General features: G+C 41.2%; 1 protein-coding gene across 6 annotated transcripts in view; it reads left to right on the top strand.

Moving 5' to 3' along the window:
• LOC105203570 overlaps nucleotides 1-12019 on the top strand; it is a 437190-nt gene that overhangs the window by 343715 nt on the left and 81456 nt on the right. For all 6 annotated transcript variants that reach the window (XR_005576331.1, XR_005576332.1, XR_005576330.1 and 3 more), the window contains one exon: nucleotides 7326-7446. Coding sequence is in view for 1 of the 6 variants with exons in the window: in XM_026138284.2 (XP_025994069.1) it covers nucleotides 7326-7446 (121 nt within the window). In the remaining 5 variants the exon portion in view is untranslated. The remainder of the gene's footprint in view (nucleotides 1-7325; nucleotides 7447-12019) is intronic.

Genomic DNA, 12019 nt, shown 5'->3' with positions numbered 1-12019 from the left:
TTGTGCAGCCACATTCTCGAGATTCTGAACTTTTATTAAAAAAAAAAAAATTGTTGAAAAATATTGATTGTAATCAAAATTATAGCTTCTCAAAGTTGGAAAAGTCTCTTAGAATCGAAAATGTGTTTCCGTATTTTACATGATTGGTGTGTTTAAGGGTTAAGATTGTAATAAATGTTATTATGAGAATAAATATTTGGTAGTTGTAACAACCTTGCGTACTGTGATCAGAAGGGGGTGCGCACGATTGGACACCGCACGATTGGACACCACCACTCATGGCGGCCTATGCATAGAGTTTTTCCACTAGTCAAGCGCTGTGAGTGGTGATGTCCAATCGTGCTGTGTCCAAAAGGGTGTCACCCGATCAGAAGGGAACGAGGGCGCGAAGGATCGCAGAAGAAATTAGACTTGTTTTTAGACTGAATAACTAATGGTGCTTTATTAACAGAAAAATACGACGTGCGCAAGAGAACAGATGTGCCGATAACAGAAAGAGAGTAAGCGGGCGGTACGAACGGAGAATGATAATACAGTGCTCTTATAGTAATCTAAACGCGCGGACAGACAGACGTGACAGTGTATTTTCGCGGACGTAAGAACGGATAGGTTATTTACAAGCTGTGGGTTAGCTTATGGTATCAGAAGGTTCCACAAATAATTGCACGTTATATGTTCACGTGTTCTTTAATAGAGTAGCTCTTTGTTACAAATGTATATTGTACTAGTGTGATCTTTCTTTTTGGTAGTGGCTTAGACGGCGCCCGGAGGCGCCTAAAAAAGTCGGTGAGTTGCCGAATAAATTTCGTATCAGTTTATCCTTCTTCCGTTTTCTTTTCTCCCGCTTTTCTACGGGGAGAGATCGCCCTGGCGTGCTAGGACGCGGAGAACGCGGCGATGGAGCGACCGGGACGACGACGACGCTTCTGGGCCTCGGCGGAGTGCTCGTTGCAGGCGTAGGGGACGTCTGGGTACCGCTGGACGTGGTCGAAGCGGGTGGCGACGTTTGGGTCCCTTGACTCTTCGTTACGGTGCACCGGCGGCGAGGGTCGTCGTGACGTGATAACTCTATACCCCTTAGCTTCCAGGGAAGGAACGCTACGCCTGGGTCGAGTATGGGAGCACCCTGGCACTCGTCAGGACAGATGCACCCCGGACAGTCCGGGTGCGGGTAAGGACCGGGACGGTCCCGTCGAAGACGTCGACGAGGCAGTTTGGCGTGCCACGAAGCTCTTCGACGAAAAGATTGAGGGCCCTGGAGGGAGCGCACCTCGTGTTACACCAAGAGAGAGGGCCCGTGCAGGAGCGCACCTCGGGTTATACCAAGGGAGAGGGCCCTGAAAGGAGCGCACCTCTGGGTACACCAAGAGAGAGGGCCCGTAAAGGAGCGCACCTCGGGTTATACCAAGGGAGAGGGCCCTGAAAGGAGCGCACCTCTGGGTACACCAAGAGAGAGGGCCCGTAAAGGAGCGCACCTCAGGTAACGATTCTCGAGATCGAAGGGCCCGAAAGGAGCTCAGCCTCGATCGGAGGATGCGTGCTTGACGGGTTGCGGTCGCGTATTATATGCGCTCGGTGGATGCATTTGACTCCCGAGAAAGCGGCCGCCTAGCGGCGGCGCCTGAACTAGCGCCGGCGCTCGCGCCCACGCTGGCGCCCGCGGCTTGCCTGCGCGCTCGCGCGCGCGCGTATGTTGGTGGCGGATTTTGGTTCGCCACATGACCCCCTTGGTTGTCTTAAAGTCCTTGGAATCGGACTGGTGGACGTGATATTCGTCCGCTTCTCGTCCGTTTCTCGTTGGATACCTTGGGTGTCTGTCCTGTTGTGCTCTGATTTTGTTCCGTTTCTTCTGGTTCCAAAATGTAAGCGGGTTTTAATCTATCGATTGACACATTGATGGCTCGCCCGTTGATGAGGATTTTAAACGTTTTTTCTCCTCTGTTTAGGACCTTGTATGGTCCGTCGTACGGCGGCTGTAGCGTTTTCGTCGGCGCGTCATGTCGTAAGAAAACTTATTGTGTCGTGGCTAAGTCTTTAAATACAAACGTGGCTTTTTGTCCGTGCCTTCTTACTCTTGGTTGCAGGCTTTTCATTGTTTTCTTCAGGTCCTTTACGAATCCTTCCGAAGTGTCTGTTTCGCTGTCGGCTTCGTTGAGAAACTGTCTTGGTAACCGAATTGGTTCTCCGTAGACCATTTCCACCGGTGTTGTTTGTAGGTCCTCTTTCCACGCGGCCCTGATGCCCATTAAAACGACTGGGAGTATCTCCGCCTATGCTTCGGTTTGGTGGCTCTTTATGGCTGCTTTTAATTGCCGGTGGAGCCTCTCTACCATCCTATTGGCTGCTGGATGGTACGCTGTGGTATGGAGATGAGTGGATCCAGTTAGTTTTGTTAGCTTCTTGAATAGTTCGGACTCGAATTGTCGTCCTTGATCTGTAGTGATCCTTGTTGGTGTTCCGAATCTTGCTATCCAATTTGTGAAAAGCTGTCTGGCTACTGTTTCGGCCGTAATGTCGGGAACAGGAATTGCTTCCGGCCATCTCGTGAAGCGGTCTATGATTGTCAAGCAATACTTGTATCCAAGCGATGTTGGCATGGGTCCGACCAGGTCCATGTGTATGTGCTGAAATCTTTTCGTCGGCCCTAGAAAATTCCCCGTTGGCGTGACTGTGTGTCTGTGTACCTTGGCTTTTTGGCATTGCAGACATGTACGTGTCCACGCTCGGCAGTCCCGTTGGATGTTAGGCCATATGTATTTCTGTCTGACCAATCTCTCCGTTGCTCTAATGCCGGGGTGCGATAGTCCATGCAGTGCTTGGAATACTTGCTTTCTAAATGGTTCCGTTACGTAGGGACGCGCTGTCTGTGTTGATGTGTCGCAATACAGTTTGATTTCAGTCCCGGGTATCGGAATTTTTGTTAATTTGATTGACGACTGTATGCTGCCGTCTAGCAACTGTTGGAGTTCGGGATCTTCTTTCTGTGATTTTGCCATTTCCTCGAAGTCAGGCGCTTTCTGTATAGCCTCTACTCGAGATAATGCGTCAGCGACTACGTTGTCCTTGCCGGCCACGTGTCGGATGTCTGTTGAAAATTGACCGATGAAATCCAAGTGTCGCGCCTGCCGTGGGGAACTGCGCAATGGATCTTGCTGGAATGCGTATACCAGTGGTTTGTGATCCGTGAAGATGGTGAACTTCCGGCCTTCCAACACGTGCCAAAAGTACTTCACCGCTGCGTAGATTGCCAAAAGTTCCCTGTCGTACGGACTGTATTTCACTTGAGCTTGGTTGAGTTTCTTGCTCATGAATGCTAACGGTTGCTGGTTTCCGTCGATTTCCTGGTGCACCACCGCTCCTAATGCTGTTAATGTGATTGTTGCTTCTGCTTTCGGATGGGCCAATAGCGTTGCCTTTGCTAGACTATCTTTGCAAAGTTGAAACGCTTGTTCCAGCTGAGGGGTCCATTCTATCGGAGTTTTCCCTTTTTGTTTTGGTCCTTGCAGTACGTCGTGCAGTTTTGCCTGGTCGTTTGCTGCTCCTGGGATAAACCTTCTGTAGAAGTTTAAGGTGCCTAAGAATTGCCTCATTTGCTTGATGTTCTCAGGTCTTTTGTAGTCCTTGATTGCTTGGACTTTCTATGGCAATGGTTGCGTGCCCTCTGCGGACACTATGTATCCCAAAAACTTGACCTCTGTGGCTCCAAAAGTGCACTTGACCGGGTTTATTTGAATGCCGTATGCATCGAGGCGACGAAATAGCTCCTCTAAATGTTTTCTGTGCTCCTCGTTACTGGAGGCGACGAGGATGTCATCGATGTAGGCGTAACAGAAATCTAGGCCGTGTATACGGCAGTACCTCATTGATGAACCTCTGGAATGTCTGTGCGGCGTTGCGTAACCCGAAAGGCATGTACCGAAACTCGAATAACCCGAAAGGCGTCGTGATCGCCGTCTTGGGTATGTCCTCCGGGTGCACTGGAATTTGATTGTACGCTCGGACCAAGTCTAGCGTGGAAAACAGTGTTTTTCCTTCGAGGCCTTGCGTGAAATCCTCTATGTGAGGAATCGGGTATTGATCTGGTACCGTTCTTGCGTTCAGTTTTCTGTAGTCTCCGCATGGTCTCCAAGTGTTTCCTTTCTTCGGAGCCATGTGAAGTGGCGCGGCCCATGGGCTTAGAAGGTTGTATAATCCCTTCTTCTAAAAGTAGATTAAATTCCGCTTTTGCTGCCTTTAGTTTTTCAGGCGCTAACCTTCGTGGCCGGCTTGCTTCTGGTGGTCCAGCCGTGGTTTTGATGTAATGCACGATAGAGTGTGGCTGCTTCTTTTGGTAAGTACCCGAGCTCTGCGTGATCTTTGGGAACTGTGACAAAAGTAGGTGGTACGGAGTGCTTCCAATTATGGACTTGACCGAGGGTAGGTTTGTTCCTCTTGTCGCTCCGTTTGTTCGTAGTCCCGTTTTTGCGTCCACTAGTTGGCCTCTTCGTACGTCTGGCAAGAGGTGAAAATGTGCTAGGAAATCGGAACCGATTATTGGTGTAATCGCCACAAATCGCCACAGGAAGTCTCGGCGTAAACCAAGGTCGGGTCTTATCGTCAGGTCGCCGTAGGTTCGTATAGCGGAACCGTTTGCTGCAAATAGTTCTCCCGCGCTGACTAGCCGTCGGCCGTGAACCAGAGTTCGAGGGAAAACGCAGACGTCTGACCCGGTGTCGATCAGGTATCTTGTCTTGGTGCTGCCGTCTGTGACGAATAAGCGGCAAGGTTTCGGGCTGGAGCCGTTTGCCGCTACCAACGACTGCCCATCTAGTTTTCCTCACTTTTCTTGAACGCACGATTGTGTGCATTTCTTAGCTTTGTCTTTGAATCGCCTGTGGTAGAAGCACACGTTACCCTCTTCCGTTTTCTTTTTGCTGCGGCTCTGGGAACGGTCACGTTTCTGGCTTTTTTCCGTTGACCGTGATAATCGCCCGCTTAGACTTGCTACTTGCTTAGTGAGTTCTTTGATTTGTTGCTCGAGCGTTGGAGTTGCAGATTGTAGGCTAGCGACTCCTGTAGCTCTGTTGGCGACCTCGTGAATGCGGTCGGCCTGCTCGGCTACTGCCTCAAGATCATCTGCCGTTCGGGTAGCTAAAATGGCTTGCAGTTGTGACGGCAGTCTGCCCATCCACAGGGTTCGTAGTAGCTGGTCTGGGATGGCGGAGTTAGCAAGGGCTTGTAGGTGTCGTAGAAATTGTGACGGCCTACGATCCCCTATCTCTTCGTGTTCTAGTAGCTGTCGGATCTGTTGCTCTTGCGAAATCGATAGTCTTTGTATGAGGGCTTTTTTTAAATTTTCGTACTTGTTCTCCGCAGGGGGCTTCCGGTCCCTCAATACGGACCACGGACGCGCGCGTGACTGCGAACGGCGATGGAACGAGAGCGCGTGCGCGAAGATGCGAGACGCGCAAATGCGTTCGCTCGTTCGCTCGAGCCTGGAAAATTTTATTAGGCGCTATGCACCGATATTTGCCGTCCGGCGGGTGTTCGGCTGGACGGCTCGGACGGTGGGCGCTCCGGGGGGCGGGAGGGGGAAGAGGCGTCGAAAGGCGGTTCGTTAGATAGTAATTGTATAGGTGATTTCAAATTAATTACAAGTTGACTTACTGCCAACTAATAGTCGACTCGCTGCTGTTTGGGATATAACATGTAACAATTTTTTAAATAATATTAAAAATAACAATGAAAATAAAAGAAATCATTAAAATAATTTATTTATTTAATTCCTTATAACATTATTTAAACATCACAAAAATATTGTATAATATCACAGTAATATTACTGTGATGGGTTTTTGTGGACATTTTGATATTACTGTGATGTCATAGTAATATTTCAGTGATATTTCTGTTATATTTCATTGAATATTGCAATGAAAAAATGATATTTCTGTAATATCACAGAAATATTACATGCTATGTGGGATACTTTTTTATATACCTGGTGTACTTTTTTTTTTAATTTTTGTAGGTTATTGTAATTTTGTAATATTTTCCTGTGATCCATTGACCATTGTACAAAAAAAAACCACGGAAATTTATTGTAATGTTTACACATTATTGTAATATTTGTGTGTGGTTATTGTAGTATTTTGTTGTAGTTATATAGTTTAAGATTACAATTTCTAAAAGTTCGTGCGTTTTTTTCTTAAGGATGTATAGTTTCCCATTAAAATTATTGTAAAAGTATTATGCATATATTAAGTAGTAGTAATAATGATGAAAGCAAGTAAGACTACTATATTAGTCCCTTGACATCACCTAAATGTAAAAAGTTTCTTTGTTACCACTCATATTACTGCTATAATCTCTTTTTCCTTAAACTTAAGGGGAGTTATATACACTTAAAGACTCCATAAATAATCCTATATTCATAGATTTTTCTTTAAACTTATTAGAGATATCATATCGGGGTTTGTATTAATGTGTTATATACAGGGTATTCGTTAACGATTGTTTTACTATAAAAGATGACTTTTATAAACCGACTGCACTCCATGTACTTTCTATAAGGTACTTGAGACGAATAAGGCCTAGTACTAAATAAGACCCATTTTTAAATTTACCATTTAAAAACGCGCTTTATGTTTAAAATATATGCTTAAAAGATATGTCATAGGAAGTAGATAAAAAGGGACTAGGGAATTAATACCGGTAACAACACGTTTATTCAGTGCAACAAAAGCTTATAACAAAGTGGGTAAATCAGACGTTTTTATAAAAATTTTTATTTTATTAAAAAACTATATGTAAAATATTAGTACAAACCCCAATTTGCTTTCCGTAGTACGTTTAGAGAAAAAAAATTCATGAATATAAAGCTATTTTTGGTGCTTGTAGGTGTGTACGTAACTCCTTAATGCAGAAAGCTTCATTTTAATATAAGTCCTCTTTGACTTATACAATTCTAATTCCTTAAGCTTTAATATAGTCTTAGTCCTTTGGATTTGATACAGTCCAAAGTTTTCTTGATATAAGCTTCAAAAAATATGTGTAAGATAATCTTAACAAAGATACACTTGGTAGTTTGCCTTCTGCACGTAAATCAATGAAATAATTTAATATATTCTGAGTGGATTTGAACTTAGACACAGAAAACAGACGCGCAATTCTCGGAAACGTCCCGTTTAACGATGTTGTGATAGATCACAGTTATTCACAGCAACCGGTGCATAGAGTTTTTAAGCACTGTGGCTGGTGGTCAATCGCAACATGGTGAAAAGACTTCCCGCAATTCTCTATGCCATAATCACCATATAAATACATCATATTTAATTTTTGTTACAGCTACAGAGGAAAAGTTTGAACTTGCATATAGGAAAAAGATTATACATGATAAAGATGGAGTTGAAATAACATGTATTGCTGAAGGACTTTATCCTCAACCAACTTTAAACGTCTCCGTCGAGTAAGTTATTAAATGATTTATAAGTGAAGGATTTTTAAAATTATACAGATTGTCCCATAAAGCTTACATCCCCTCTTAAGAGTGGATTCTTTGAAATATTTAAAAAAAAATCCTAATACGAAAATGTCAATCGTATAATGGTTTTTAAATTATTTGCGATTAAATTTTACGAATCAGAGAACTGACATTTCGCGCGCTCAAATATGGTGACATGACAAGATATCACAAGGGTATGTACATCTTGACATTGAAGTTATCATATAAATACGCAGTGACGATTTTATTAAGAAATTATTTCTATAGGAAACATATTTGTATATTACGTATGCATAATTAATGTTTTCAATAAAATACCAATTCAATAACAAGATGTTATGATATCCGTTGGATCAGCTGTCAAAATAAATTCATTACAATTATCGACATATTACCATAAATGTTCTTACCATATGAACATGGTAATAAATTTGTTTTGACAGCTGATTCAACGGCTATCATATCATCTTGTTATTGAATTGATATTTTGTTGAAAACATTAATTATACGTATGTAATGTACAAATATGTTTCCTATAAAAATAATTTCTTAATAAAAATGTCAGTGCGTATTTAGATGATAACATCAATGTCAAGAGGTATGTACCCTTGTGGTACTTTGTCATGTCACCATGTCTAAGCGCCCAAAAAGTCAGCTTTGTGATTCGTAAACTTAAATCGCGAATAATTTGAAAACCATTATACCTTCAACATTTTTGTATTATAATCTTTTTTTTTAAATTTTCTAAAAAATCCACTCTTAAGAGAGGATGCAAGCTTTTTGGGACACCTTGTATAAAACTATAACTTTTTGATCTCTTATATATGTTTTCCTTTTTTGTATCTAATCTTTGTCTTTTCTCTTCTTTTTCTTTTCTCTTTTCTCTCTTCTCTTTTTCTTTTCTCTCTTTCTTTCCGTCTCCCTCCTCTAACTTTCTCCCTTGTTATTATCAAGATTGGAAAAGTTATTGGGTATACAAATAAATCATCCAAAATGTTTTATGTAGTTAAAAAGTTAATTAATATTCCTGGTCTTTTAAAAGTTACGTTTACATATAATTACTAAAAAGTAGCATTTATAGTAAAGTGATATACAGTACTGGACAAAATAAATCATACACCTTATAAAAAATTGAATTTGTTACTGTAACTATTTTTTTAACAAGCAAATATATTATTAAATACAGGATAATTAAAGCATTTCAAAGTATTTAAATAAAAGAAATAAGAAATAATCAAAATTGTTCTCAATTTTTTTGTGAAAGATTGATTATTTAATATTGTTACTTTGCCTTGGACAAAATAAATCATACACTTTTTAGAAGTAGTAGTTAACAAACAAATAAAATTAATTTTAATGATGCTTAGTACTTGGTGTGACCGCCTTTAGCTTTTAATACTGCTTCCAGTTGGCGAGATATACTCTCGACTAATTTCTTCAAGTATTCAGGATCAATTTCCTCCCAGGCCTTCTGGAGTGCTGCATAATATGATGTTTTGTGAGTTACATTTGTTGTATTTACGTTTCCGTCTAAATAAGCCCACAGATTTTCAATCGGGTTTAAATCTGGTGATTGAGGTAGCTATTCAAGGAGTTTTATTTTATTGGATTTGAAAAAAGCAGTGGTTTTCTTCGCCTTATGCTTTGGATCGTTATCTTGCTGAAAGATAAAGTTGTTTTCTAAGTCCAATTTTAAAAGAGATTCTTCCAAATTCTAGCACAAGATATCGATATATATCCTTCTGCCGTCATAATGCCTTCAATTTGAGCCAAATTACCGATACCAGACCAGGCAAAGCACTCCCATACCATGATATTACCACCTCCATGTTTTACAGTCTTCTTAATATTTACTTCTTTGAGAGCTTCACCAGGTTTTCGTCACACCCTAGACCGCCGTTTTTGTCCAAATAACTCAAACTTGCTCTCATCAAACCACAATACTTTTTTCCAAACACTTAGAGGCATATTTGCGTACTTCTTGGCAAACGTGAATTGCTTTTTCTTATATATTTTATTGATGAAAGGACGCTTTGATGCAAACACGTTTTTCAGTCCAGATTCCCTAAGTCTACGGCGTACAGTGCGACTACTGACATTCAAGTTCATTGATTCCACAATGTTTCGCGATGATAACTTTGGATTTTGTTTTACCATTCGAACGATTCTGGTGTCATCACGAAAAGTTGTAGCCCGCTTTCGACCTTTTCCAGAATAGTTTTTCACAATCCCATGTGTTTTGTATTTTTTCCAAATGTGCTGCACTGCTCCAACAGAGATCGAGTATTTATTAGCAATTATTCTAAAAGAATCACCACTCTGTCGGTCCCGAATGATCAAATTTTGGATATCAAGAGAAATTTGCTTCCGTGACGTTGTTCTTGCTCGTTACAGTTACTCTGATTCACTAAACATGTAAATTCTAAGCAGATACAATGTAAACAACCAGTAGAATGACGAACAATAGCAGAACGACGAAATGTAAACATTGGCAGTTTCCTACGTTAAACTATTTAAGTGTATGATTTATTTTGTTCAGGGTAAAATGTAACAATATTAAATAATCAATTTTTTACAAAAAAGTTGAGAACAATTTTGATTATTTCATATTTCCTTTATTTAAATACTTTAAAATGCTTTGATTTTTCTGTATTTAATAACCTATTTGTTTGTTAAAAAAATAGTTACACTAACAAAATCAATTTTTTTAAAGGTGTATGATTTCTTTCGTCCAGTACTGTAGATCTTCTCCTAGATGTACACATTGTACACCTCCCAATCCTTAACCGTTTATCTCAACTTTTACATCCAGGGCGTCCAGGTGCGATGCCCTGGAATGTAATTTTTTTAAAAGTAAAAAATTTTGATTTTGGTTAGGGAAGAGAAAAAGCCGGATAATGAAACATCATTGACTTTTTATTTTAATACAAAAAATATATATATTTTTGTATTAAACTATACAAATTTTACATGAGAGAACGTATTTTTACTTATATTTTAGTAGGGTTATTTCTAAAGGAAGTATTTTTATTTAATAACGTAATATCACGTTTTCCTTTATCCGCGACCTCAGACGCGGGACCGTCGCTCGTGGCGGCAGGCTTCCGGGCCTAGGCGGAGAGAAGCAAGGGCCGCATGGGAGTCCGTTGCGGCAATAAATCCGGTAAAATTGAGATGATTCTCCTTTTAATCGCGGTTACCCTGGACCTCCTAAGGGTAATGGGGGAAGAAGTGCCCAACGTGGTGGCCGCGAGATAACAACGCTTTGGAACGGAGAGACCTATTCTTCTGGAGAAAAAGAAGAGAGTGACTGAGAGACTGGCAGCGCTACTAAAGCTATTTGAATCTCCGCTGAAGGCGGCAGAAACTGCAGTTGCAGAGAAGGAAATACCGAGGGATCAAACGGAACACCCTGACGGTGTTCAGCTCCCGCCTAAGAGCCCGTAGGAACCGCGCCGACGTCCACTAGATTTCCATCGATTGATCTTTTTGACCATATCCCTTTTAAAGATTTTATTATTGTAGTTACAATAATTTTACCGAATGTAGCGAGAATATTTATAGTGTTCCTTACCGCTTCTAGCACGAAGAAAGAGAGAAGGAGATACCGGAGCATGAATCTTGCACTAATAGAATTGTCACAAAATTGTTCTTGTGCAGAAGATTGAGAAAATTAACGATATGATTTCCTACTACGCAACTCATAGTATACGGAAGTAGATACTTCGTAAATGAATATACTTGGCGTTAAGATCCGTACGTGAAAAATAAAAAAAACGAAAAAGAGTTCTATTCAATTTGGACTTCCAAATCATGCACATGTATGTTTTTTGAAAATATCAGCCTGATGCTTGAGAACTGTAGTTGAAGATCGGATGACTCGAAATTAGAAGAGATAGGTGAATAGAATGGTTATTGAGTCTTTTGTATAAATGAAGCTGCTAGTTATCTGCGGCTGCTATTTATTAGAAGGAAAGGTGGCTAAAGAAGCTTCACTCAGGCTTTATACGCCGGTGTCCGTTGCGGTTACTCGGCAGCGCGTGTCCTGACGGTAAATTAGGGGGGATCAGAGAAGTCGCACATGCTTAATGAGTTAGCTTCAAAGAAGGGAGCTCCGTATCGGAAATGATTAGATAAAAAAAACAAGGAAAGATGATCATCCGACTGATTTAAATGGAAACTTATGCTTCCGAGAGTGTAGCCCACCCGAAGAATCTAGACTTGCTGGTCTAAACGTTTGTAGGCGCCTGTCCAGCGCTCACACTGACCAACAAACCCGATCTAATTTGAAAGCTCCGATTTCACTTTTTATATAGTTATAATTTATAGGTGAGAAGTATTGAAGGACAAATTTCCCCAATTTGCAGAAAATTTAGTGCAATAGTTTTTGTCGCTCTGGTTCTTTGAATATTATACCGCGCCACGTGCTTCGCTTCAAGCTAGTAGGTACTCGCAGATGATATGGGGGTTGCGAGTCGCGGGATAACGTGCGAAAACACGAGTTTCTTAATGTATTATGTATTAATTATTTTATTTT

The sequence above is a fragment of the Solenopsis invicta genome, chromosome 14 (genome assembly GCF_016802725.1).
Source record: "Solenopsis invicta isolate M01_SB chromosome 14, UNIL_Sinv_3.0, whole genome shotgun sequence".
NCBI lineage: Eukaryota > Metazoa > Arthropoda > Insecta > Hymenoptera > Formicidae > Solenopsis > Solenopsis invicta.
The sequence above is the reverse complement of the archived record's forward strand: the minus strand, read 5'-3'. Positions and strand labels throughout refer to the sequence as shown.